Genomic DNA, 24,620 nt, shown 5'->3' with positions numbered 1-24,620 from the left:
AAAACCACAGTTAATGGTAAAATACAGTTCATTACATATGAGGGGATCATCTATACACAAGTGGAAGATAACTGTGAAGCACTATGAAATGCCCACTTCCTCGAGACACCCAGCGAAGGATGTCGCAACACCCACCCCAGGAAGGACCCATGGCCCCACACCCACCCAATGAAGACACCACAGAGGGGCTTATGAAGAGTGCACCGGGCCTGAGTGAGACAGGTCTAGGAGGCCCACAGACCTAAGCCCCTATTCCACTCAACATGGCCACCAGCAGGAGAGCAGTCCCAGCCAACTACATCACAGCCTGGCCAGCCCTCGCCAGGATCAGGGTGGGACATGTCCACAGAAATTCCCAAGCAGCACCACGGTGACAGCCACTGTACTCACCAGGGAAGGGATGGCCAATGTATGCCCTTCAGCTGTTGCCCCCTGCAGCCCCGTGGTGACGGCCACTGTGTGCAGGACATGATGGCCACTGTATGCACGTTGGCTGCAGTCACCCTTGGAACCAGCCCTGCGGTGACAGCCACTGTATGCACCAGGGAAGGGACGGCCACTTTACACCCTTCAGCTGGTAAACCAGGCAGAGGCAGAACCGCGGTAACGGCCACTGTATGCACCGCGGAAGGGACGGCCACTTTATGCCCTTCAGCTGTTGTTTCTAGGGTCTGTGGAACCGTGGTGACAGCCACTGTATGCACTGAGGAAGGGATGGCCACTGTAAGCCCTTCTTCCACGGCCCTTGAGACTACCCCTTCGGAGGAAGTCCCTGGCTCGGCCCACTACCCATTCGGAGGCCGAGTGGGACATTGCTCTCCCTCTCCTCACAGGTGCAGTCCTCCAGAGGAGTGGCAGCTTGAGGAGTTGTGGCGAGGGCCTCTCCCAGGCCTGGGGATCCATGCCCTGCAGGCCACCCCTGGAAAATACATGATGCTGATGGATGCCATGAAGAAGGGATACCACAGGCAGCTCCTTACAGCGGTCTAACCTAGTGGAGACCACAGCCCCCAGACCTCCAGGACCCCGGGGCAGGACCTCCCGAGCCCAACCTCCAGACGACCCTCCACCAGGCGCTGACACAGACAGGCATGCCTATTGGCTCTGTTTGGTCCCAGTCCTGAGGGCCACACAACAGGTCGAGGCCCCACCAGGAAAGGGCCTCCCTGTACGCCGACCCACAGCCCCACCCAGACGACCTCGTCCTGGCAGTAGTTCCGTGCCTCCTGAGGGAAGACACACCTGACGACCTGCCTCCCACGCCCGGGCGCCACCTGCAACTTTCCCAGGCCCAGCAGTCCAGGAAGAATTGGACAGTGTGTTTTCCTGTGCCTAGTGTTGTGTGCGTCTAAACCTGACAGTGTCCATATCTTTTGGGTTGTATAGTGTCGTATATACCCGGGCCTAACAGTGTTTGTATCTATCTAGCCATATACTATTCTGCATATCCAGGCCCACTAGTGTCCAGATCCTGCAGGCCATATAACATTTGTGTGAACCGGAGCCTGACAGCGTCCATATCCACCCGGCCATATGCTATTGTAATATCGAGTATAGTACTGTGCATAACTAGGCCTGACAGTGTTCATATCTAGCTGGCCATGAATTGTGTCTATCGAGGCCTGACGGTGTCCCTTCCTACGTACCTATATATTACTGTGTGTATCCAAAGCCTGACTGTGTCTATATAATATTGTGAACAGTATATACTTGTTGTGTATTGTTAAGGATAAGAATTGAGGCAATATATGTATAAGGTTGGTCTGTTGAGTTTTATGCTCCGTTCCTCTTGTAGTGTCGTTTTAGTTCAGGTCTAGAAAGAGAATCCTGCTGAGTAGCTAGTGTTCTTAGGACGAGAAATCGACCTAAAAACACCTAGCATAAAACACTAAATAAAATCTTCCAATAAGTTTTTACAAAAGAAAATAATTTTGAAAGAGATGGTGTGGAACAAGCATGCCCATACGTATTACTAGATAAACAATTATCAGAAAAAGAAGTACAGGAAGAGTTAAGTAAATTAGACAAAGGAAAAGCAAATGGTCCTGACGAATTTTCAGGTTAAGTGCTACATGAATGTGCAAAAGAGTTAAGCAGACTATTATATTTAATATTCAAGGAATCCTTAGATCATGAGAAACTATATGATATTGGAAGAAAGCAAACATTGTTCCGCTATTCAAGAAAGGGAATAGACATAATCCACTTACCTACTGACCAGTATCACTGACCAGTGTTGTAAGATACTAGAAAGGCTGATAAAAAAAAAGTTTGGGTAATCCATGTAGAACATCGTATGCTAAAAGAAAGGCAGTAAAATCATGTGTTACCAAACTGTTAAGCTACTATGATAGAGTTACAGATACATTACAGAAAAGATAAGGATGGATGGACTGTACCTATTTAGATTTCAAGACAGCATTGGACAGAGTACATCACCAAAGACTTTCATGGAAACTGTACCATCAAGGAGGTATCCAAGGTAACCTGGACTGTTGGATGAAGGATTTCTCAGAAAAGGGGAAATGAGAACAGTCAATCAATCAATCAATCATTTCCTGTAGCACCCTCGGGGATGCATAGGGCCTCGATGAACTCACACCACCACATCCTATCTTGTGCTAACTCCTCAAGATCTCCCCAACACTCATCTCCAGCTTCCCGTCTCATTGTCCTCACCCACGTCTCTTTTGGCCTTCCTCTACCTCTCCTACCAAGTGCCACCCACCCTGGTGTACCTCGTACTATTCCCTGTCTCCTATACACATGTCCTAGCCACTTCCATCGTGAGAACCTAACATATTCATCGACCGGCTGCACTCCCGTTATTTCTCTAATTCTACTATTTGGTATCCTTTCCCACCACTTAACTCCTAATATTCTTCTAAGTGCTTTGTTTTCAAACACCAAGAATTTATTTTCCATAGTCACTGTGCTGTACCAAGACTCGTGTCCATAAATTAAGATACTCCTAACCATTACCTTATAAAGTTTGATTTTTGTATGCACAGAGAAATTGTTATTATTCCAAATATTTTTAAGCATTCCCATTGCCTGATTAGCCTTCTTTAACCTTTCCTCGAATTCAAAGTTCAAAGAACCATCCTTGGCTAAATAAGTACCTAAATATTTAAACCTATCAACTTGCTTTACAACCATACCTCCAATTACACATTCCTGCGCATTTTCCATATTCTTATTGATTATTTCAGTTTTTCCACAATTAATAACCAAACCCACCTTGCGACCTTCACTCACCAAACAGTCCAACACTCTCTGCATCTCTTCTGGCCCATCACAAATCAACACTATATCATCTGCATAATCTAAATCCAAAAGTTTCCTGTTCTCTCCCCAAAGTATACCTGCACCGGTTTCTGTTCCAACGCGTTTCATAATGTAATCAATGACCAATATAAATAGTAAAGGCGATAGAACACCACCTTGAATTACTCCGGACTTGACATCAAACGAATCACTCAGACAACCATCAACCATCACTTTACAAAATGTGTCCTCATGCATGTTCATAATGACCCCCACAAACTCCTCTGGTATTCCATAATGTCTCATGATCTTCCCCATAGTCTCTCTCGAAACACTATCAAAAGCCTTTTCAAAATCAACAAAACAAAGACTTAACGGTACTCTCATTTCATTAACTTGCTGCGCTGCATCAAATGCCTAACTATAAAGACCTGATCATTGCAACCACGTCCCTTTCTAAAACCAGCCTGTTCATCCCTCAGAATACCCTCAACCACCGGCTCCAACCTATTTAACAACACTCTACTGAAAACTTTCAAAGCTATCGATGACAAAGAGATTCCCCTCCAATTACCACATTCACTCAGGTCTCCCTTCTTTGGAACTTTAACAATTACACCATTCTTCCAAACTGATGGTAGTAACCCCGTCACCCATATCTTATTGAATAGCTTGGTCAAGATCATTATTAATCTATCCCCCTCCACTTTAAACATTTCCGGAAATAAACCATGCTCCCCTGGTGCCTTATTATTCTTTAACTGTTTTACTGCTTTCTCCACTTCTGCAAGCCTCAACTCTCCTGTTTCTATATTTAAATCTTCCTGAGCAGACGGTATATCCTCTTCTGGAGGTATTGGTCTATTAAGAACTGTCTCAAAATGCTCTTTCCATCTATTTTTAATATCTCCATCTTTGGTCAATAAATTTCCTTCCCTTGTTTTGTTGTTGTTGATGATTCTCTCCTCAATTCGAGGAGACCGGGCCTTGCTGTAGCCCGGTTGCTGGTGGTTGTCTTGAGTAAAGGTAAGGGGGGAAGACAGGGCCTGGGGAATGCCCAGCACACACGCCCTGTCTCCTGGCTGAGTTGCGGTGTGTGTGTTTCCTTCCCTGTCTCTAACTGGTATTTCCTTGCGTTTACCTGCATTACCACTCAGTTCTCTAATCGATTCATATGCTATTCTTTGACTCTGTCCATCATTTTTGTTTATTAAGATTTCAGTCTCTGCAACCTTTTCATCCACACATCTTCTTTTATCTCTCCTAGCTAACCTTCTTACTTCTGAATTCAAACTCCAGTACGCAGCTCTTGCTAATTCAATCTCTCGTTCATCAACGCATTGCATCTCACTCTTCAATTTAGCCTCACCTCTCTTTTGTATCATATCCCACGTTTCCTCTGATATCCATTTCTTTCTCCTGAATCTATGTCTCCTTCCAATCGTACATTCAGCAGTCTCATGCAACACTTTGTTCACATCCTCCCACATCTCATCTACACTTCTCTCCCCCTCTTCCAACGTTTCCAACACCAAAAACCTATTTCTGCATTCTAATCTGAATTCCTCCTTTTCTTCTCCTTCCCTTCTAAGCTTAACAATATCGTATCTACCAACACCAGATTTTTCCTTCTTCTGATTTTTAAGTTTAAACCTTATTTTTGCAATGCTGAGTTGATGGTCACTACCAATATCCGCTCCCCGTTTAACATGAACATATAGCAGAGAACTTCTATGCCTCCTACTGATAGCGATGTGATCAATCTGATTTTTATATTTTCCACACGGCGACACAGTACTAAGGGGTAATTATTCATCATTGAAGGAAGTGACTAGCGGAGTTCCACAGGGCTTAGTGCTGGCACCAATTATGTTTTTAGTATATCTATTTGTATATATATGTGACATTGACAGTAACATTGGAAATGGAGGCTATCTAAATATGTTTGCGGATGATGCAAAAATACAAAGCAAAATTACTAACACAGATTCTTGCAAATAGCTACAAGAATTAAATAAGCATCATGAATGGAGCAATAAAGGGCAAATGGAATTTAATGTGACAAGTGTCATGTGATCAGGTTTGGTAAAAGTGAGAAAAGACTAGATTGGGATTATAAGTTAGGAAGATCAAGCCTACACATAATTATCAGAAAGGGAGAAGGACCTAGGAGCGATTACCAATAAGACTATCTCCGGCTGACCACATCAGTGAGAAGGTACATAACATGCATACACTGCTTGCTAATATGAGAATAGCATTCGCATATATAAATGAAGACATGGGGAGAAAAATAATAACATCATACATCAGACCAACCCTGGGGTATGCATCAGTAATCTTGAATCCTCATCTCAAAAAACACATAGATAAGACTGAAAAAGTACAAAGGGCAGCCACCAGGTGGGTACCAAGCTTAAAGGAAGCTACAGAGAATGGGTAGAAAAACTGAATCTACCAACACTACAGGAGAGAAGGAAGAGAGTAGACTTGATTATTCTATATAAATGCATCTCAGGGAAAGGGAAATTAATATAAATGAATATATAACCTATGGGGAAGTATCAGCAAGATGACACCGCAAAAACTACATAAAAAGAGAACGAGGATTACGTAAGGAAATTCAGTTCCCCAGATAGTGCAATCGATCAGTGGAATGCACTATCGAAAGAAATAGTGTGTGCCAAAACTATTAATAAATTTTAGGATATGTATGATAATAATATTTTAATACACGGGACAGTATGAGCTTGACTCATTCCAATAAAGATACAATTAAGTAAGTACAATTAGGTAAGAACACACACACACACACACACACACACACACACACACACACAGAGGAACCCTTGGGAGCCGGATGGGGCAGACAGGTAGTGCAGAGAAAGTCTCCCATAATACTCTAGTGTGCTCATGAAATATTTGTATTGTCTGGCTTAGAGGGTTTTGTGAAAAATCGGGGTATCCCAACATTCCTGAATTAGAATATGTGTATGACTTTCCTTGTATACCAGGCATAGGTTATTGTGGAAGTTTTTCTTATATCATTACTTATATATTAATGTCCATAATTATTACATATCATAAAATATTAATGCTTACACACTCTTTTTTGGTTAATAATCACTGGGATCTGTCACTTTCTTCATTACTGTTTATACAATTTTCCTGAATGAATTATGATTTTGCAGAGTCAGTGTTTTCTCGTTCCTGCCCTTCAGTGAGCCAGACGATATACCGCAGCAAGTGGCCACGTGGACTGCTGGGGATGGTCTCACGCTCAACTCCCCACCAAACCTCTTTCCTCCAAAATTTTCATGGTATGCTGATCCTCGCCATGACACCAATACGTATATTCCAGTCACTTTTTCAGTCAATCGTTTAGCAGCTTGCGCCCCAACCCGCAGTGTATTTTTTTTTCTTTACATAACAGGCGAACGTATCTGAATGTTTTATGGTTAGGTGATTAAAACATCCATTCATTACAGGTTCGAGGCATTTATCTGGTTATAGATTCTGCAAATTTCATTTGAGCTACTTTACAGTATATTTTGTAATGTGGACAATATAAATATACCCTAAAATTTAAATGTTATGCGATTATTAACCACTTCAGTCCAGCGACATTGAATAATTTAATGTTGCTGCTTCCAACAGTTTTCATTATTTTTTTAAATCTTAAAGTTGGCCACGCCATAAACTGCTTCCTTCACTACCTGGGGCCTGTCCTACTGTTAGCTGTGTATAATTGCCTGACGGCAATAAGAATGAATTATAACACTCCATAGTACTGAATGGAATAAGACAACCATCCTTTGCAGGTTCCCCCACCATCCTCACATAGTAATAACTGCGGAGGAGTATCCGACAAATGTAGCAGTGATGGTGGACGACCCCACATCGCTCGGGGGCAAGCGACTCACATTCAGAGGACCCACTAGCAAGATGGTTGAATTCCTCTCCAGGAAACTGAATTTTAGGTAAGATGTCAAACAGGTAACTTTTAATTGTATTCAGATGTGCACACTGCAGTAAGGAAATAGGCAGGTGTAAGCTGAATGTTGGCACTGGTGGCACTGGTGGAACATGTATACTCTAAGAGACTGAGAAGTGTATGCTCTGTGATATCTTAGATGGAAACATATTAACTCTTTGGGTGAGTGTGCGAGAACAATGTACAGCATGCATTTGGGTGCTAGAGGACGATATAAAACTCTGGATCCCGCATCAAAATATCTCGTTGTTTTTTCCCCAAGGAGTCCACACTAGTTCCAGGATTTTTCCTCTATCCCTTTAAGAAACTTTAGAAACAGTAAAAAGAAATCATGTCGTGTTCACATTTCATACTTATAATCAGTATCTTTTGTTTTACAAGTACTTACTTTCACTGTATTTTCTACTCAGTCAATAATGGCCATCAACCACCAAGCCGAGCACTCCCGGCTACATATTTTTTTTTTCTGGTATACTTGGTCATCCAGCCATGTTCGCAACGGCAGTGCAAGTTCCTCGAGAAAAGAATCAGCAACGTTGCACCTTCCTTGTCTCCCCAAGCAAAATAGGTTATTAAGCAAGGTTAACATTACTTTAGGCCTAAGCTGGTTAGGCATTGCGTTGGTTTTATGTCAAAATGCGGATTTTATTATGACTTATGGTTTGATTAGCCGAACTGTCTTCTCTATTCCCAAGCTAAAGCGTGACGTAGCCGTGTCATTTCTCGCCGAGCTCGTTCTGAAGCTGCCAATATATATATATATATAGATATATATATATATTTATATATATATATATATTTATATATATATATGTATATATATATATATATGGCACGGGGGACAAATCTGGCCACACTATGGGGTGGTACTAATACTCTGAGGCGTTGTTGTGTTAGGAAGAATTCTGCCACCGTATTACCTGCGTGTCGTAAAAGGCAAATAAAACGGGCGGGGTAAGGGGACTAGGGATCCCCGTTTCTTTTTTTTTCTTTCTTTCTTTTTTTCCTAAAAAGAGACAGGCCATAGGAAGGGATGGGGGACTGAGTTATCCCCGTACCCTGAAGATTGGGACTGAATGTGCGTGGATGTTGTACGATTGAGGGTAAAAAGGAGGAGATTGGGAGAATGTTTGTGAGAAGAAAGTTGGATGTGTTAGCTTTGAGTGAAACAAATATGAAACGGAAAGGTGAGTCAAAGTTTGGAAGTGTGAATGGAAGATTGCCAGGTGTTGATAGAGGAAGGGCAAGAGAAGGTGTGGCCTTGTTAGTGAGCCCGGAAGTACAGCAGTGTGTGACTGAATGGAAGGAGATGTCATCGAGACTGATGTGAGTGAAACAGAAATTTGAAAGTGAGTTTTGGGTATTTGTGAGTGCATATGGGCCTGGTAGTGAAAAAGATGAAGAAGAAATGGATTCTCTCAGGAATGACCATCAGTGTCTGGAGAGTTTTGGAGCGAATGTGAATGTGGTAATGATGGGAGATCTGAATGCTAGAGTGGGAAATGTAGCAGTTGAAAGTGTAGTTGGTATGCATGGTGTGCCTGGAAGAAATGAAAATGGGAAACGAATGATTGGGCTGTGGCTGAGCGAGAGATGGTGATTGGAAATACTTTGAGAAGAAAGATATTTATAAGTATGCATGGGTGACACTCGCACAGGTGGAGAGTGCTGTGAAGCGACTGAAAAATGGGAAAGCAGCTGGGGTTGATGAGGTGTATGCAGAGATGCTTAAGTATAGTGGAGAGAGTGGAATGAAATGCTTGTTGGAGATATGTAAGAAGGCATGGATGAGTGAAACTGTGCCTGCAGAGTGGAAAAAGACTGTGATTGTACCCCTGTACAAAAATAAAGATGAGCGAAGTGAGTCCAAGAATTATCGTGGCATAAGTTTACTGAGTGTGGTAGGGAAGGTATATGGAAGAAATATTATAAAGTAAGAGAGACATCAGAAGTCCTAGTGAGTGCTGAACATGGTGGCTTTAGGAGTGGCAGAGGGTGTGTGGATCAAGTATTTGCAGTGAGACAAATAACAAAGAAGGCTTGTGAGAAGGACCATAAGGTGTTTAAGGCATTCATGGATCTGGAAAAAGCATACGACAAAGTAGATAGAGAGGGATTGCAGAAAGTTTTGTGCATGTATGGTGTAGATGGTAAGCTGCTAGGTGCTGTCAAGAGTTTTTATGATGGTAGCGAGGCATGTGTAAAAGGCTTAATGGGCATCTAAGTGAATGGTTCACGATGGTGTGGGCGTGCGACAGGGTTGTGTGATGTCCCCATGGTTGTTCAATATATATATGGATGGGGTGATGAGAGAAGTAAAAACACGAGTAATGGAGTGAGAGATGGCGTTGGTAATGAATGGCGATGGATGGAATATCTCAAATTTGTTGTATGCTGATGATGCAGTACTGCTTGGAAGTACCGGACAAGAACTTGGTAGGCTAGTGCAGAGTTGTGCTGATGTCTGTGAGTGTCGTGCCTTGATAGTAAATGTAGAAAAGTGTAAAGTGATGGTTATTGAGAAAGAAGGTGACTCCCAGTGTGTTACAGAGAATGGAGAGAGACTGGAATTGGTGAGAGAGTTCAAATACTTGGGCACAGTGATAGAAAAGAGAGGAAAATGTGCAAAATAAGGTGAAAGTAGAGTGACACAAGGAAGAAAAGTAGCTGGTGCAATGAAGGCCTTGATAAGAAACAGAGGCTTGAGTGTTGCAGTTGCACAAGGCTTACATGAGGGAGTGTTAGTGCCAAGTTTAGCATATGGATGTGAGACTATGGTGTGGCATGAAAATGAAACGTCAAGATAAGAGCAGTGGAGATGAGACTGCTGAGGAATGTATGTGGAGTACAGAGGGTGGATAGGATACGAAATAATGTGATTCGTGAAAGATGTGGAGTGAGGAAGTTGGTGGACACCAGAATTGAAGAGAGTGTACTGAGATGGTATGGTCATGTGGAGCGAATGGATAACAATAGAGCGGTGAAAAAAGGCATATCTGAACGAATTTGAAGGTAGGTCAAGGAGAAGGTGGAGAGATATTATGGATGAGTGTGTGAGAAAGAGAGTTTTGGAAGTCGGTGAGGCTAGGGAACTGACAAGATATCGAGCTGGCTGGATGAATGTTGTGAGAGAAGTACATGATCATGGATTTTGGCACCCCTTGTGAGCGTGGGAGCGTCCGGACTGACTCAGTCGGATACGTTTGTGTGAAGCTACAGAATGTGGTGAATGTTTTTAGCATATTTGATAGAGCCAGGATTCTGGGAATTTGAATGATGAGTGAATGGAAGCGTGGCCCATTGGATTGGGCAAGTTTGGGCTGCCTGGACATTGCTACTCCTCACCCTGCCCTTGGGTGGGAAAGGAGCTCCGGATGATGATGATGATGATGCATGGGTGAGACAGGAGGGTGGAAGGGTTGATGAGAGTATTGATGGACTATGTGATTGTGTCCAGGAATGCAAGAGAAAGATTGTTGGATGTGAGAGTTTTGAGAAGGGAGGGTGGAGGTGTGTCTGGTCACTACCTGGTGCAGGGAAAGTTGAGAGTAGGTAAGAGATGGGTGAGAGCTAGGAGAGTATATATATATATATATATATATATATATATATATATATATATATATATATATATATATAGTGCATACATTGCTAAAAACCATACAAAAGCTGTAATAAATCTCGATAAATCAAGCTTCCTTCAAAATCAAACATCAAAACTACTTAACAACCACAATGATAATAGAATATTCTAGTCAACTCTCAATTCTTTCAATAATAAATTTAACAAGTCACCTTCCATTCCTGCCAGATGGCAACATTACAAATGACCCGCATGGGAATGCGAATATCTTTGTTGGTAAATTTGCCAGAAATTCTACCATACAGGAAGTCAGCCAGAACGTCCCAGTCCTAGAGTTCGACTCTCCCGAGATTGTTCCACTTAAAATACAGACAAGAAACGTAAAATACATCCTAGACAATTTACCAACCAACAAAGCTCCAGGCCCATATGGAATACCTCCAATTGTTTTGAAAAAGTGCTCCCCAGAATTTGCCTCTGTTCTTGCTAAAATAATTATTCAGACTATGTGTATGTACTTCTTCATTCCTAAATTCATGGGCAAAAGCCAATACCCACCCAATTCCAAAGAATGGAAGTTCTTCTGACCCCTCTGATTACAGACCAATAGCTGTCACAGCTTCTTTTGGTAAAGTGTTTGAAATTTTAATTACCCAGCACATATTTAAACATCTTTAATCCAACAACTTAATAAGTAATAGACAATGTGGTTTTCGCCATGAAAGATTCACCATTGGCATACCCAATCTCCTGACTCATACAATCCATCAATCAATTGACCAACATGGAAGAACTCAGGCTCTTGATATTTCTAAAGCTTTCTACAGTGTGGCACAGTTCCCTGTTGTCCAAACTCCCTTGCTATGGACTAACATCTTTTTCTTTTCTAGTTTCCTCATATCTCAGCGACAGAAAAATTAGAGAAAAAGTAGATGATGCATATTCCAATTTCCACTCAATTAATGCCGGTGTGCCACAGGGATCAGTTCTGGCACCAACCCTGTTCCTGATTCATATTAATGATCTCTTATCTGTCACCCACAATCCCATCCAATCATATGCAGATGACTCATCACATCACAGTTCATTCACGCTCAAACACCCAATTACAATGTCTAATATCTCCAACTCTCAACTCAGTACAGCCATCACCATAAATTGAGACCTATCTAAGCTCAATGAACGGGGACAAAACAGCCTTGATTCATTTAACCCTTTAACTGCGGGGTGTCACTCTCGTGACGCTCAGGTGCAATGGATCATACCACGGGGTGTCACTTTTGCGATTCTGCATTATTTTGAATTTGCCCGGGCTTTCAAGTGATTGCTTGTATCATCTGTCAGTACTGCCAGTGTCTAACAATTGTCAGTGCTGCTATTGTCATCTGTACTCCCTTCCATTGTTGACAATTTAGCCATTTCTCCCTGTTCTTCACTCCCCTCCCTACCTCCCCTCCATTACCCTCTCCTCCCGCCTGCCCCAGCTGCGCCGCGCTAGGCAAATCTTGCCTTGATTTCTCCACTCATTTCATCCATTGGAATGAGCCCTATGCCCTATTCTTATACAAAATAATATATATAAAAATGAAAAAAAGTAAGTGATAGTGCCATACACCTGGAATAGGCTAATTATCACCTGGCAACACCCCATGTGCACTCGTTCGCTAATTATCCCTGTTTATTTCCCCTTGAAATATGCTGTATGACCTGTTCTCTTAATAAAAATATATATACGAAAGGAAGGGAGAAGCCTAAGTGATATTTACATTCACTTGCAACTACCTAATTTATTATGTATTGTCTAGACTTCCTGACAATCATTTCACAGCATATAAACTAGCAGCTGTCACCATGCTGACGTTGTCAACCCTTGGCATCCTCATATCCACCTCGTCATTCAGTTCAGTCTTGTTTCTTGACATGAAACCACATCACACTCGCGCCCCTCCATTTCCGCCGCTTCTAGAGGGCCCTGTGACCTCCCCTACTAAACCTCGTGTGGGAAGGGGTAAAGGATTAAGTGACTCTGCTGTGGAACGTGAACTGGCTAATTTATCCATGATAATGATAGACAGTGACTACAATCTTTCTGGTGAATCGTGTGATGAGCCAGTGGAGGAAATGGTGATAAACTCTCAGTACGAGTGCTTCTGTGTCCCAAGTTCATCCTGGCTCCAAGGGAAAGGAGTCCTTAGTTACAGGAAGTGACAGTGTATAACATAGTGTAAATAAAATAGTAATGTAAATAATTACTAATATAAGAATATGAGTACAAATACTTGGAGTAATGACAGTGATAGTGAAAGTTTTGCTCTCTGCGCTAGTTTACTGAACGAGAAAGTGAATGCCTGAAGTGAAAATAAACTACTATTACTGAAGGAAACTTATGGCTAAATACCATATATATATATATTATATATATATATTATATATATATATATATATATATATATATAAATATATATATAATATATATATATATATATATATATATATATATATATATATATATATATATATATATATATATATATATATATATATATATAATGTATATATATATATATATATATATATATATATATATATATATATAAGTGTAATAAAGTACTAGGAATATAAAGTGTGAGTATGTTTATGAATAATAAAAGACAGAATACCAGCGGGGAACAAGCGCGGGTGGGAAGCTGGTACTCGCTCGTAATTTACGTTGATTTCACAGTTTTTTTTATTTTTTTTATTATGGATTCCAAACTACTTGAAAATCATAGAATGGTGTTTCTAGTGATAATATCAGGCTGTGGTAATCACATTTCAGGGTGTTGGGAAGTGTAAAGTTGAGACTTCGTTATCCAACTTCAGAAGTCTACGCAAGTCCTACGGTAGTTGACGAAGGCTCAACAAACATCCCAGGAGAAAGCTGAAAGTATGTGCCATAGGCATATTTAATTATAATATTCTAGGACTAATAACTGATTTTTGGCAAATATTTTTAAAAAGTCAGTTGGAGCGAGAATATCCCCACGTGAGGTGCATGGACCGCCTCCGACATATCCTCGCTTTAGGGGTTAATGCTGGTAAAACCAAATATATGCAATTTACTATCAGACTGATATTGCCAGATTTGTATATTACCTTCAGTGCTACTAATATTCCCATTTCCAAAAGTATTGAAATTCTAGGTGTCTCACTTAACAGTGCCCTCGGCTGGACCTCTCATGTCAGATCACTTGCTAAAACAGCCTCAGAGAAACTTAGATTACTGTTCAGAGTCCGTAACTTCTTCACTGATGAGCAGTTAGCTATAATTTATAAGAGTCATGTGTACTCTCAGCCTGAACATTGCTCACCCTTGTGGATGGATGTGGAGAGGTCACACTAAAACAACTAGACAAATTTCAGAACAAAGCTCTTGAAATTATGAATAACCCTGCAGTTCCAAATAAACTAACTCCCCTGCAAGTAAGAAGGAATGTTGCCTCCCATGCACTATTTTACAGATATTTTTATAGCAAATGCCCAGACGAAGTTGCATCCATTGTGCCATCTCTCCATGCTTTCCCTCGTGCAACCCGGGCATCTGGTAGCGCTTGTAACTGGAATGTCACACAACCATATTAAGGAACTTCTGCCTATCAGAATTCTTTTATTCCCCAAACTGCATCTCTCCATAACTTGCTTCACTAGAGTTGTTTCCCCCAGAACTTCAATCTACTGCTGTTTAAGTTCAGATGTTACAGATATAATTATGAAGGGAGGACGTCAGTCATTTGGTGTATGGATTATTTATTTTTATTAATTTGTTTTTCCTTCCTCTTTTTTTGTTATTTAACCCCTCCCGTCCAGTAGATGTTGTCACAAGCACTCCCCCCCAGCCAGGCATTCCTGAGAGAAATTGGTAAAATCGTATATTTTTAACCCCTTAACCGCGGGGCGTCACTTTCGTGACGTTTGGGAGCAAGGGTTCATACCGCGGGGCGTCGCTTTTGTGATTCTGTGTTAGTTTGAATTCACCCGGGCTTCCAAGTGGGGGCTTGTATCATCTATCAGTACTGCCAATGTCCAACACTAGTCAGCACTCCTAATCTCATCTGTACTCCCATCCATTGTTGACAATTTAGCCATTTCTCCCCATTCTTGACTCCCCTCCCTACCCCCCCTCCATTACCCTATCCTCTCGCTTGCCCGGCCATGCTACACTAAGTAAATCTTCCCTGGAATTTTTCACTGATTTCATCCATTGAAATAAGCCCTATGCTCTATTCTTATACCAAATAATATATACAAGAAAGAAATAAGGTAAGTGAGAGTGCCATACACCTGTAATTGGCTAATTATCACCTGACAACACCTCACATGCACTCATTCGCTAATTTTCGCTGTTTTTTTCCCCTTGAAATATGCCGTATATCTATTTTCGTAATAAATATACATGTAAGGAGGGAAGGGAGAAGCCTAAGTGATATTTACATTCACCTGGAACTACCTAATTTATAATGTATTGTCTAGATTTGCTGCCAATCATTTCAGTGCTATACATAGCTGTTTCAAGAGCGAACATTGGTAGCACTGAATATCCCCTAAGTAGGCCTCTACCCCGACCCTCCGTTATCAGTTTACTCTCATCTTCCGAAGTAGAGGTACGTCTGTTTCTTCTTGCTGACTTCAGGGACTTTTTCACCCCCATGCAAAGGGCCCTGTGACCTTTACCCCCTACTAAACCTTGTGTGGAAAGAGGTAAAGGGCTGACAATTGATAAAAGAGTGACTACGATCTTTCTATTGAGTAAAACAGTGCAAGTGGAATTGTAAATAATGTGTAAACAGCAAGTGAAAGTAATGAATGTAAATATACGTGAACAATGGAAAATAGTTTTATAAGTTACTTCAAGTGACAGTGCATAACACAGCGTAAATAAAATAGAAATGTAAATAACGTAAATAAAATAGAGAACGTAAATAGAAATGTAAATGAGTAGTATTATAAGAATACGAGTATATACCCTAGGAGTAATGAAAGTGAAAGTTTCACTCTAGCATGTCTGAATACTAAGAGTTATGAGAGTGAAGATGAAAGTGACATTCACTCTCAATGCTAGTATACAGGACGAGAAAGTGAATGCTACGTATTTTACTGAAAGAAATTGAATCCCTACAGTGACAATAAACTAATACTACTGAAGGAAACTTATGGATAAAGACTGTAGATATATATAAGTGTTATATAGTAATAGAAATATAAAGTGTGAGGGGTTTTATGAATAATAAATGACAGAGTACCAAGAGCAAACTAGCGTAAGTGCGACGGTCAGACGCGCTCGTAATTTTCATTGCTTTCACAGTGGGTTTTTTTTTGGAGTATGGATCCCAAACTACTTGAAAATCATAGAGTAGTGTTTATAGTGTTAATATCTGGCTGTGGTAATCATATTAAGGGTTGTCGGGAAGTGTAAAGTGAAGACTTCGTTACCCAACTTCAGAGGTCTCCACAAGTCCTACGGTAATGGACGAAGGCTCAACAAACATTCCAGGAGAAAGCTGAAGGTACGTGCCATAAGCATATGTAATTTTAATATTCTAGGACTAATAACTGATTTTTGACAAATATTTTTTGAGAGTCTGTCAGAGCCCGAATAACCCCACGGCACATGCAAAACATCGGTAAACATGCCCGCGGTGTAGGGGTTAAACCTTCATATCTCAGTTAATACTTAACTAAATATAACTAACACGGTGTCATATTACTCATCAATCCTTCGACTTCAAGCTAATTGCATCAGACTGTCCGTGAAGTGCGTGTAGGGAGAGTGAGTGAGTGGAGAATGAGGGCATTTTTTTTTTTTTTGCCAATGTTCGTATGCATGGCTGAGGTTCGGTGACACAACTAAAGCTTACACTACCCCTCCATAATAATAACACTTTGACAACGGTTCCAGAAGACCAAAATCCATTATAAACACTATTTACGTGATTATTATTCCCTATTTGGTCGTCCTTGGTGCTGGTAGGCCAGTAACCACAGCAATGGCCTTGAGGGCAGGCTGTCTGCTCGCCTCCACCACCACCACCCCACATTACGGACAGACAGACTGACACTCGTGTACTCTTTCTCTCTCTCTCTCTCCCTCTCACACACGAGACGCCGTGCAAGCAGGACGTATGACACATCGCTCTGCACTTGTCCAACTCTGGCCATACCTAAAGTTTCTTTATATGAGTCAAGCTTTGTACCAGCTTCTACTAAATGGTATCAAAATATAAAAGAGGAAGTTCTAAGTAAGAGTGTTGTCCAAATAACAAAATAAAACAAAGTCTGCACACCAGGGAATGTAAGTAAAATCTTTGCTCTCAGTATCACAAGATGTCCACCTACTTAGTAAAGCAAATTTGGAAGGAGCTAAGAAAATGGATAAAGGTACAAAGCAGGATGATGATTTCTACCAGGAACTAATTGAAATGGATACGTACAATAACGTGTTAGAACGAATAAACAGATTGGAGAAGACATTTCAGAGTGAAATGGATGAAATTAAGAACAATTGCTCATGCAGAAGGGAAAAAATGAAAAATTAATAAAAGAAGTCAACAAGAAAGACACAACAATAGATGAGCTAACAGTTGAGGTAGGATCGCTTAGAAGGAAGATTAGTGAAATGGAAAGTACTGCTGTCAACCACAAGAGTATCATGGAAGAGTTTAGAAATGATAAAGGGGCAATCAGGCAAGTAAGCAATCTGCCAGATCAGAGCAGTGAAATTAAAAAGATAACCCAGGTGAATGAAGTGATTCAAAGCAACAAAAATGATGTGGAAACTAAGTATTCTGAAATGATGAAAATAATGAAAGACTTAGAAATTAGAGTTGAAGAAAAAAGCACTAAAAAGGAAGTGAAAAGACTAATCCAAAACAATCCCAAATTGGTCAAAGATACAGTAGACATCAACAAATCTATAGTACTCACTGCTATAGAAGAGGAAGAAATTAAAAGAACAAGATGTTGAGAGATAAAAACGAAATGGCAAATGTAATGAGCATATTGAAGGAAGTATCAGTGGAAATATGTGATAAAGACAAACAGGAGCAGGCTAGGAAAATATGAGAGAAATAAGTCAAGGTCCTTGAAAGTAACCTTCCAGAGTGTAAACACTGTAGAAGAGATATTAATAAATGCAAACAAAATTATGGAAGGGGATTTCAAAAACGTATGGATAAAAAGATGCCTAACTCAAGAGAAACTGGAATTACTGAAGGAGAAGAAGGAGGAAACAAAAACAAAGAATGAAGAAAGATCAGAGTAGGAGAAGAATACATTTTTTACAAAGTAATTGGACTGCAGGTACGAAAGTGGTACATAACCAGGAGGGAATAATTAGGAGGAAGGTAGTAGACCCAAGTCATGACAAGTATGTAAACAAGATGATTAAGTTGATGTACTCAACTGTAGATTGAATGGTATCTAAATTATTAGAGATGAATGATTATATCAAAGAAAATGAACTACATATTATCTGCCTAACTGAAACAAAATTAGCACCAAGGATATCAAACAATACCCAAAACCTAGAGGAATAGAATATATGGAGAAAAGATAGGAACTCAAAACAAGGAGGAGGAATTATAATATTAACAAAGAAATACTGCAAGTCAAAGAAATAAAACTAGATATACCCTCACATGTAGAACTAGTTGCAGTAGAGATTAATACATCTGAAGGGAAAGTAATTGTCACAAAATTATACATGCCACCCAGATCAAACACATGAGAAAGAGGCGAATATGAAGATCTGGCAGAGAGTATAGTTCAAAGTTTAACCCCTTAACCGTGGGGCGTCACTTTCATGACTCTTGGGCACAATGGATCATACAGTGGGGCGTCACTTTTGCGATTCTGTGGTATTTTGAATTGTCCCAGGCTTTCAAGTGGTGGCTTCTATCATCTGTCGGTACTGCCAGTGTCCAACAATAGTCAGCACTGCTAATGTCACCTGTACTCCCATCCATTGTTGACAATTTAGCCATTTATCCCCGTTCTTGACTCCCCTCCCTACCTCCCCTCAATTACCCTCTCCTCTCGCCTGCCCGTCTGCGCTGCGCTATGCAAATCTTCCCCGGAATTTTCCACTGACTTCATCCATTGAAATAAGCCTTATGCCCTATTCTTATACAAAATAATATATACAAGAAAAAAAAAAGGTAATTGATAGTGCCATACACCTGAAGTAGGCTAATTATCACCTGGCAACACCCCGCTTCTTTGCTAATTTTCCCTGGTAATTTCCCCTTGAAATATGTCATATAATCTATTGTAATAAATATATATACAGTGTATATATATATATATATATATATATATATATATATATATATATATATACATATACATATGTAAGAAAGGAAGGGAGAAGCCTAAGTGATATTTACATTCACCTGGAACTACCAAATTTCCTGCCAATCATTTCACAGCATATAAATTAGCAGCTGTCGCCTCGCTGATGGTGTCAACCCTTGGCGGCCCCATATCCGCTTCGTCATTTAGTTCAGTGTTGACTTCTTGAGATGAAAGCATGTAGCAATCGCGCCCCTCCATTTCTGCCGTTTCTAGAGGGCACTGTGACCTCTACCCCTACTAAACCTCGTGTGGGAAGGGGTAAAGGACTAAATAACTCTGCTGTGGAGTGTGAACTGGCTAATTTATCCATGATAATGATGGACACTGACTACAATCTTTCTGGTGAATTGAGTGATGAGCCAGTGGAGGAAATGGTGATAAACTACGAGTGCTTCAGTGTCCCAAGTTGATCCTGGCTCCAAGGGAAAGGAGCCCTTATTTACTGGAAGTGACAGTGTATAACATAGTGTATATAAAATAGAAATGTAAATCATTACTAATATAAGAATATGAGTACAAATACTTGGAGTAATGACAGTCAGAGCTTTGCTCTCTACGCTAGTTTACTGAACGAGAAAGTTAATGCCTGCAGTGAAAATAAACTACTATTACTGAAGGAAACATGGATAAATACTGTGTATATATATATATATATATATATATATATATATATATATATATATTACATAAAAGTGTTATAAAGTAATAGGAATATAAAGTGTGAGTGTGTTTATGAATAATAAATGACAGAATACCAGTGGGGAAGGAACGCAAGTGGGAAGGTCATACGCGCCCGTAATTTCATTGCTTTAACCAGTGGGGGTTTTTTTTTTTTTTTTGGTGTATGGATTCCAAACTACTTGAAAATCATAGAATAGTGTTTCTAGTGATAATATCAGGCTGTGGTAATCATATTACTGGGTGTCGGGAAGTGTAAAGTGGAGAATTCGTTACCCAACTTCAGAAGTCTCCACAAGTCCTACGGTACTCGACGAAGGCTCAACAAAGATCCCAGGAGAAAGCTGAAGGTATATGCACATGTAATTATAATATTCTAAGACTAATAACTGATTTTTGGCAAATATTTGTAAAAAGTCAGTCAGAGTGCAAATATCCTCGCAGGATGCGCAAGGAGCGCTAAAACATCACCATGTAGGGGTTAAAAGTATTACTACATAGAATGGAAGAGAAATCTGAAAGAATTATATTAACTGGGGATTTTAATACAAATATAAATTGGAATACTCTAGATATAAAAAACCAGGAAAGCTGTTGCGAGCCAAAGCTCTGGGACCTCGTGCAGGAGTTTTCCTAACACAACATGTCATGGAAAGCACTAGAAAAAGAGGACCTGATGTACCATCAGTTCTAGATCTTATATTTACTAGCAAGAAAACGATATTGACAATGTAATGTATCACTCTCCATTCGGTAAAAGGGACCATGTAGTACTAAACTGCAAATTCAGTATTGTGTATGACAGTCAACAGTCATGAAAGTTACAAAAAAGTCTAAACTATAATAAGGGAAACTACCATGACCTAAAGAAGTACTTCGTAGAAATAGATTGGGAAAAGGAGCTTACAGGAAAAGATTTAAATGTTATATTTAAAAAATTCTGTGAACTTTATGAAATAGGAGTCCAAAATTACATCCCTCAGCACAAAGCAGCAGAAAAGAAAAGAAAAAAATGGTTTAATACAGAATGTAAAAATTCAAAAGTAAAAAAGAGACTTGTGGAATAGATACAGAAGACACAATAGTAAGAGGGCTTATAAAAACTATAAACAGGCAAGAAGTGATTATACAAGAATGAGAGAAGCCGAGAGACAGTTTGAGGAAGACATCATAAATAATAGTAGTGATCAACCGACGCTATTTTACAGATACATCAGTAGCAAAACCAAAGTAAAAGATAAAACACAATCCATTACGGATGAGGGGATCATCTGTACACAAGAGAAACATATTTGTGAAGCACTAAATAAGAATTTCCAATCAGTTTTTAAAGAAGGAAATAATTTTGAGAGGGATGATATAGAACATGCATGCCCACACATATTACCAGATATACAAATATCAGAAATACAGGAGGAGTTAAGTAAACTGGACAAAGGAAAAGCAAATGGTCCTGATGAAATTTCATAATAGGTGCAACATGAATGAGCAAAGGAGTTAAGTAGACCATTATCTTTAATATTCAAGGAACCCTTGGGTCAAGGTAAACCACCTGATATTTGGGAGAAAGCAAACACTGTTCCCTTATTCAAGAAAGGGAATAGACAAAATCCACTCAGCTACCGACCAGCATCACTAACCAGTGTTGTAAGCAAGATAATAGAAAAGCTGTTAAGAAAAGTTCGGGTAAATCATCTAGAAGACAGTATGATAACAGAAAGACAGTTTGGTTTCAAAAAGGGAAACTCATATGTTACTAATCTGTTGAGCTACTATGATAGAGTAGCAGAAATATTACAGAAAAGAGAAGGAAGGGTAGACAGTATCTATCAAGAATTCATGAAAGCATTTGACAGAATACCACACCAAAGGCTTTTATGGAAACTTTACCATTAAAGAGGAATCCGAGGCAAGCTGTACTGTTGTATGCAAAATTTTCTCAGAAAAAGGGAAATGAGAACAGTACTAAGGGGAAATTACTCATCATGGAGGGAAGTGACTAGCAGAGTTCCACAGGGCTCAGTGATGGCACCAATTATGTCTTTAGTGTATATAAATGACATAGATAGCAACACTGAAAATGAAAGCTATCAAAATATGTTTGACGATGCAAAAATACAAAGGAAAATTACTAACACAGACTCTTGTAAAAAAGTACAAGAAGAATTAAATAAACACTCATGAATGGAGCAATACATGGCAAATGGAGTTCAATGTGGACAAGTGTCATGTACTCAAGTTCGGTAAAAGTGGAAAAAGATGTCAATGGGATTATAAGTTAGGAAGTAAAAACCTACACATATCAGAAAGAAAGAAGGACCTAGGAGTGATTATCAGTAACAGACTATCTCCGGCTGACCACATCAGTGAAAAGGTACAGAATGTGTATACTGTACACTGCTTGCAAATATGAGAACAGCATTCACATATATGAATAAAGACATGCTGAGAAAGATAATATATTTCGTCAGACCTACCCTGGAGTATGGATCATTAGTCTGGAATCCTCATCTCAAAAAACACATAGATAAGACTGAAAAAGTTCGAAGGGCTGCTTCAAGATGGGTACCAAGCTTAAGGGATCGAAGCTATGAAGAAAGACTAGAAAAACGGAATCTACCTACACAACAGGAGAGAAGGAAAAGAGGAGACATGATTATGCTATATAAATGCATATCAGGGAAGGAGAAAATAGACAAATGAATATATAACCTATGGGGAAGCATTAACAAGAGGTCACTGCAAAAAATGCATACAAAAGAGGCAATAAAGACGTAAGGAAATTTAGTTTCCCAAGTAGGGCAACTGATCAATTAAATGCAGTACCGAATGAAATAGTGCATGCCAAAACAATTCATAAATTTAAGGATATGTACGATAAAAATGGTTTGAGACACGGGACAGTATGAGCCTGACTCATTCCTGTAGAGATACAATTAGGTAAACACACACACACACACACACAGAAAGATATGTTTGGTTAGCATTGTCGCTCGGTTCCGGCACTGCTGAGTGATTAATAGTCTGGGCAATACAGCCACTAGAAATAATACTATTATTACTACTACTACAACTACAACTACTAGTACTACAACTAATACTACAATTACCACTACTACAACTACTATTACTACAACTATCGCAACTACTACTATTACTACCACAACAAGTACTACAACAAAAAAATTCAAAAAAATATTGTGATCAAAGTACCGGTAGTTATTTACATACTACTCATAACCTGAAATACTTACCACTATGACTTTCTCATTCCTGTGATTTGTACTTATTCATCATAAGAATTATGGACAGGTATAAACAAACATTTTCGAAATAATATAAGGCAGCGACTGTATCATGAAACAAACTTTTGTCTTCCATTATTCACATAACAGAGCAGTAAAAAAAAAAAAAAAAATCTACTTACACACACACAAACAAAAAAAAACATACTGGTATGTACAAAACTAACTTATGCATAATAACCAGACTCATACCACTCGGTCATTGACTGAAAATCGAAGTAACAGTTTGTGCACAGTGCCACCTAACATTCAGCACTCCACCACTTCATCATACGGCGTTGCTGTGGTTGGCACGATGAATTGGCACAAACATAGAAGTGCCGGAAGGCTTCTTTGCCTGCAGGTGTTGGAGGCAGTTTTTCCATGAAATGCCTGCTGAGGTAGTCCCTGCACTACAGGCGGTCAGGCCGTCCCTGCACACTGTACCTCCGTTTCACGGAAGGCTTTACCTGTCCAGACCTCTCCAGAAGGTCATAAATTACATCCTTCTCGAATTGTCTTAGGGATGTGCTAGTATGTTTAACATCCTTGTACAGCATGCAGGCATTCAGAACATAGATGTCCAGTACTTGTAGGAATGCCTTCTTATACCACTTACAACACCTCCTCAGTCAATGGTGCCGATCTGCATATCAGATTTATTGACAAGTCACCTATTCACATTATAGTCGATAACAGCATCAGGCTTGAAGACTGGCTGCCTCCTTCTCCTATCGACCTTGCCTGTGTCAATCAACCTACCTTCATGGACCGTGGAGGGGATATTCACCTTTCTCTTATCGTGCCAGTGAATTGCTAGGAGTTTACCTGATTTCAAGGTCCTGCACTCCCCGCTTCACGGTGCCTATGGGAAGGATGGCCAATGCTTCTTCTTTGCACGGACAGTGTCACACGATCCAGTTTTGTGTTTTTGCAGGTACTTTGCAAGACGTGGTGCAATAATTATCCATGTACATGATACGGTTGCCACCGAAGTACCTGTCTATCAGCTTCTTGACAACTGAGCCAGAGATGCCATGGGGATCGTCCTTCGACAACACCGCATCACTCGCTGTATGCACAATTAAATCTAACATGTACTCAGTCTTGCAATCATACAATACAAAAGAGTTTACTCCAAATTCGATGTCTCTTTGAGAGAATGTACTGAATGAAGGCAAGAAGTCCCCTGAACAAAACAAGCGACTCATCATTAAGAACCTTCTGGAATGGCCTGAAAAATGATTGACTTTTTTTCCTTCATCACCTCCAGAATCGAACAAATTTTCCACAGCCTATGGTTCAGATGTGGGCACATATTCGTGAAAAAATGCTGGTACCTCAGGATGTCAAAATAGTGGTCCCGTGGCATATACTTACCAAATATTGGGATTGCAGCAATATTGTCCATGAGCCAATAATCATG

The 24,620-nt window shown here is 40.0% G+C and overlaps 1 protein-coding gene across 1 annotated transcript in view; it reads left to right on the top strand.

The window, feature by feature from the left end:
- The first annotated feature begins 263 nt into the window (after positions 1 to 263).
- Positions 264 to 24,620, top strand: part of LOC145406962 (glutamate receptor ionotropic, delta-2-like) — a 106,880-nt gene continuing 82,523 nt past the window's right edge. Inside the window, exons 1-4 of the mRNA XM_080278014.1 lie at positions 264 to 370; positions 834 to 968; positions 6,459 to 6,617; positions 7,089 to 7,247. Coding sequence (XP_080134140.1) covers positions 264 to 370; positions 834 to 968; positions 6,459 to 6,617; positions 7,089 to 7,247 — 560 coding nt within the window. The remainder of the gene's footprint in view (positions 371 to 833; positions 969 to 6,458; positions 6,618 to 7,088; positions 7,248 to 24,620) is intronic.

The sequence above is a fragment of the Coenobita brevimanus genome, chromosome 8, assembly GCF_032717465.1.
Source record: "Coenobita brevimanus isolate Jiangsu-jjx chromosome 8, ASM3271746v2, whole genome shotgun sequence".
Classification (NCBI taxonomy): Eukaryota; Metazoa; Arthropoda; class Malacostraca; order Decapoda; family Coenobitidae; genus Coenobita; species Coenobita brevimanus.
This window is presented reverse-complemented; position numbering and strand designations above follow the sequence as displayed.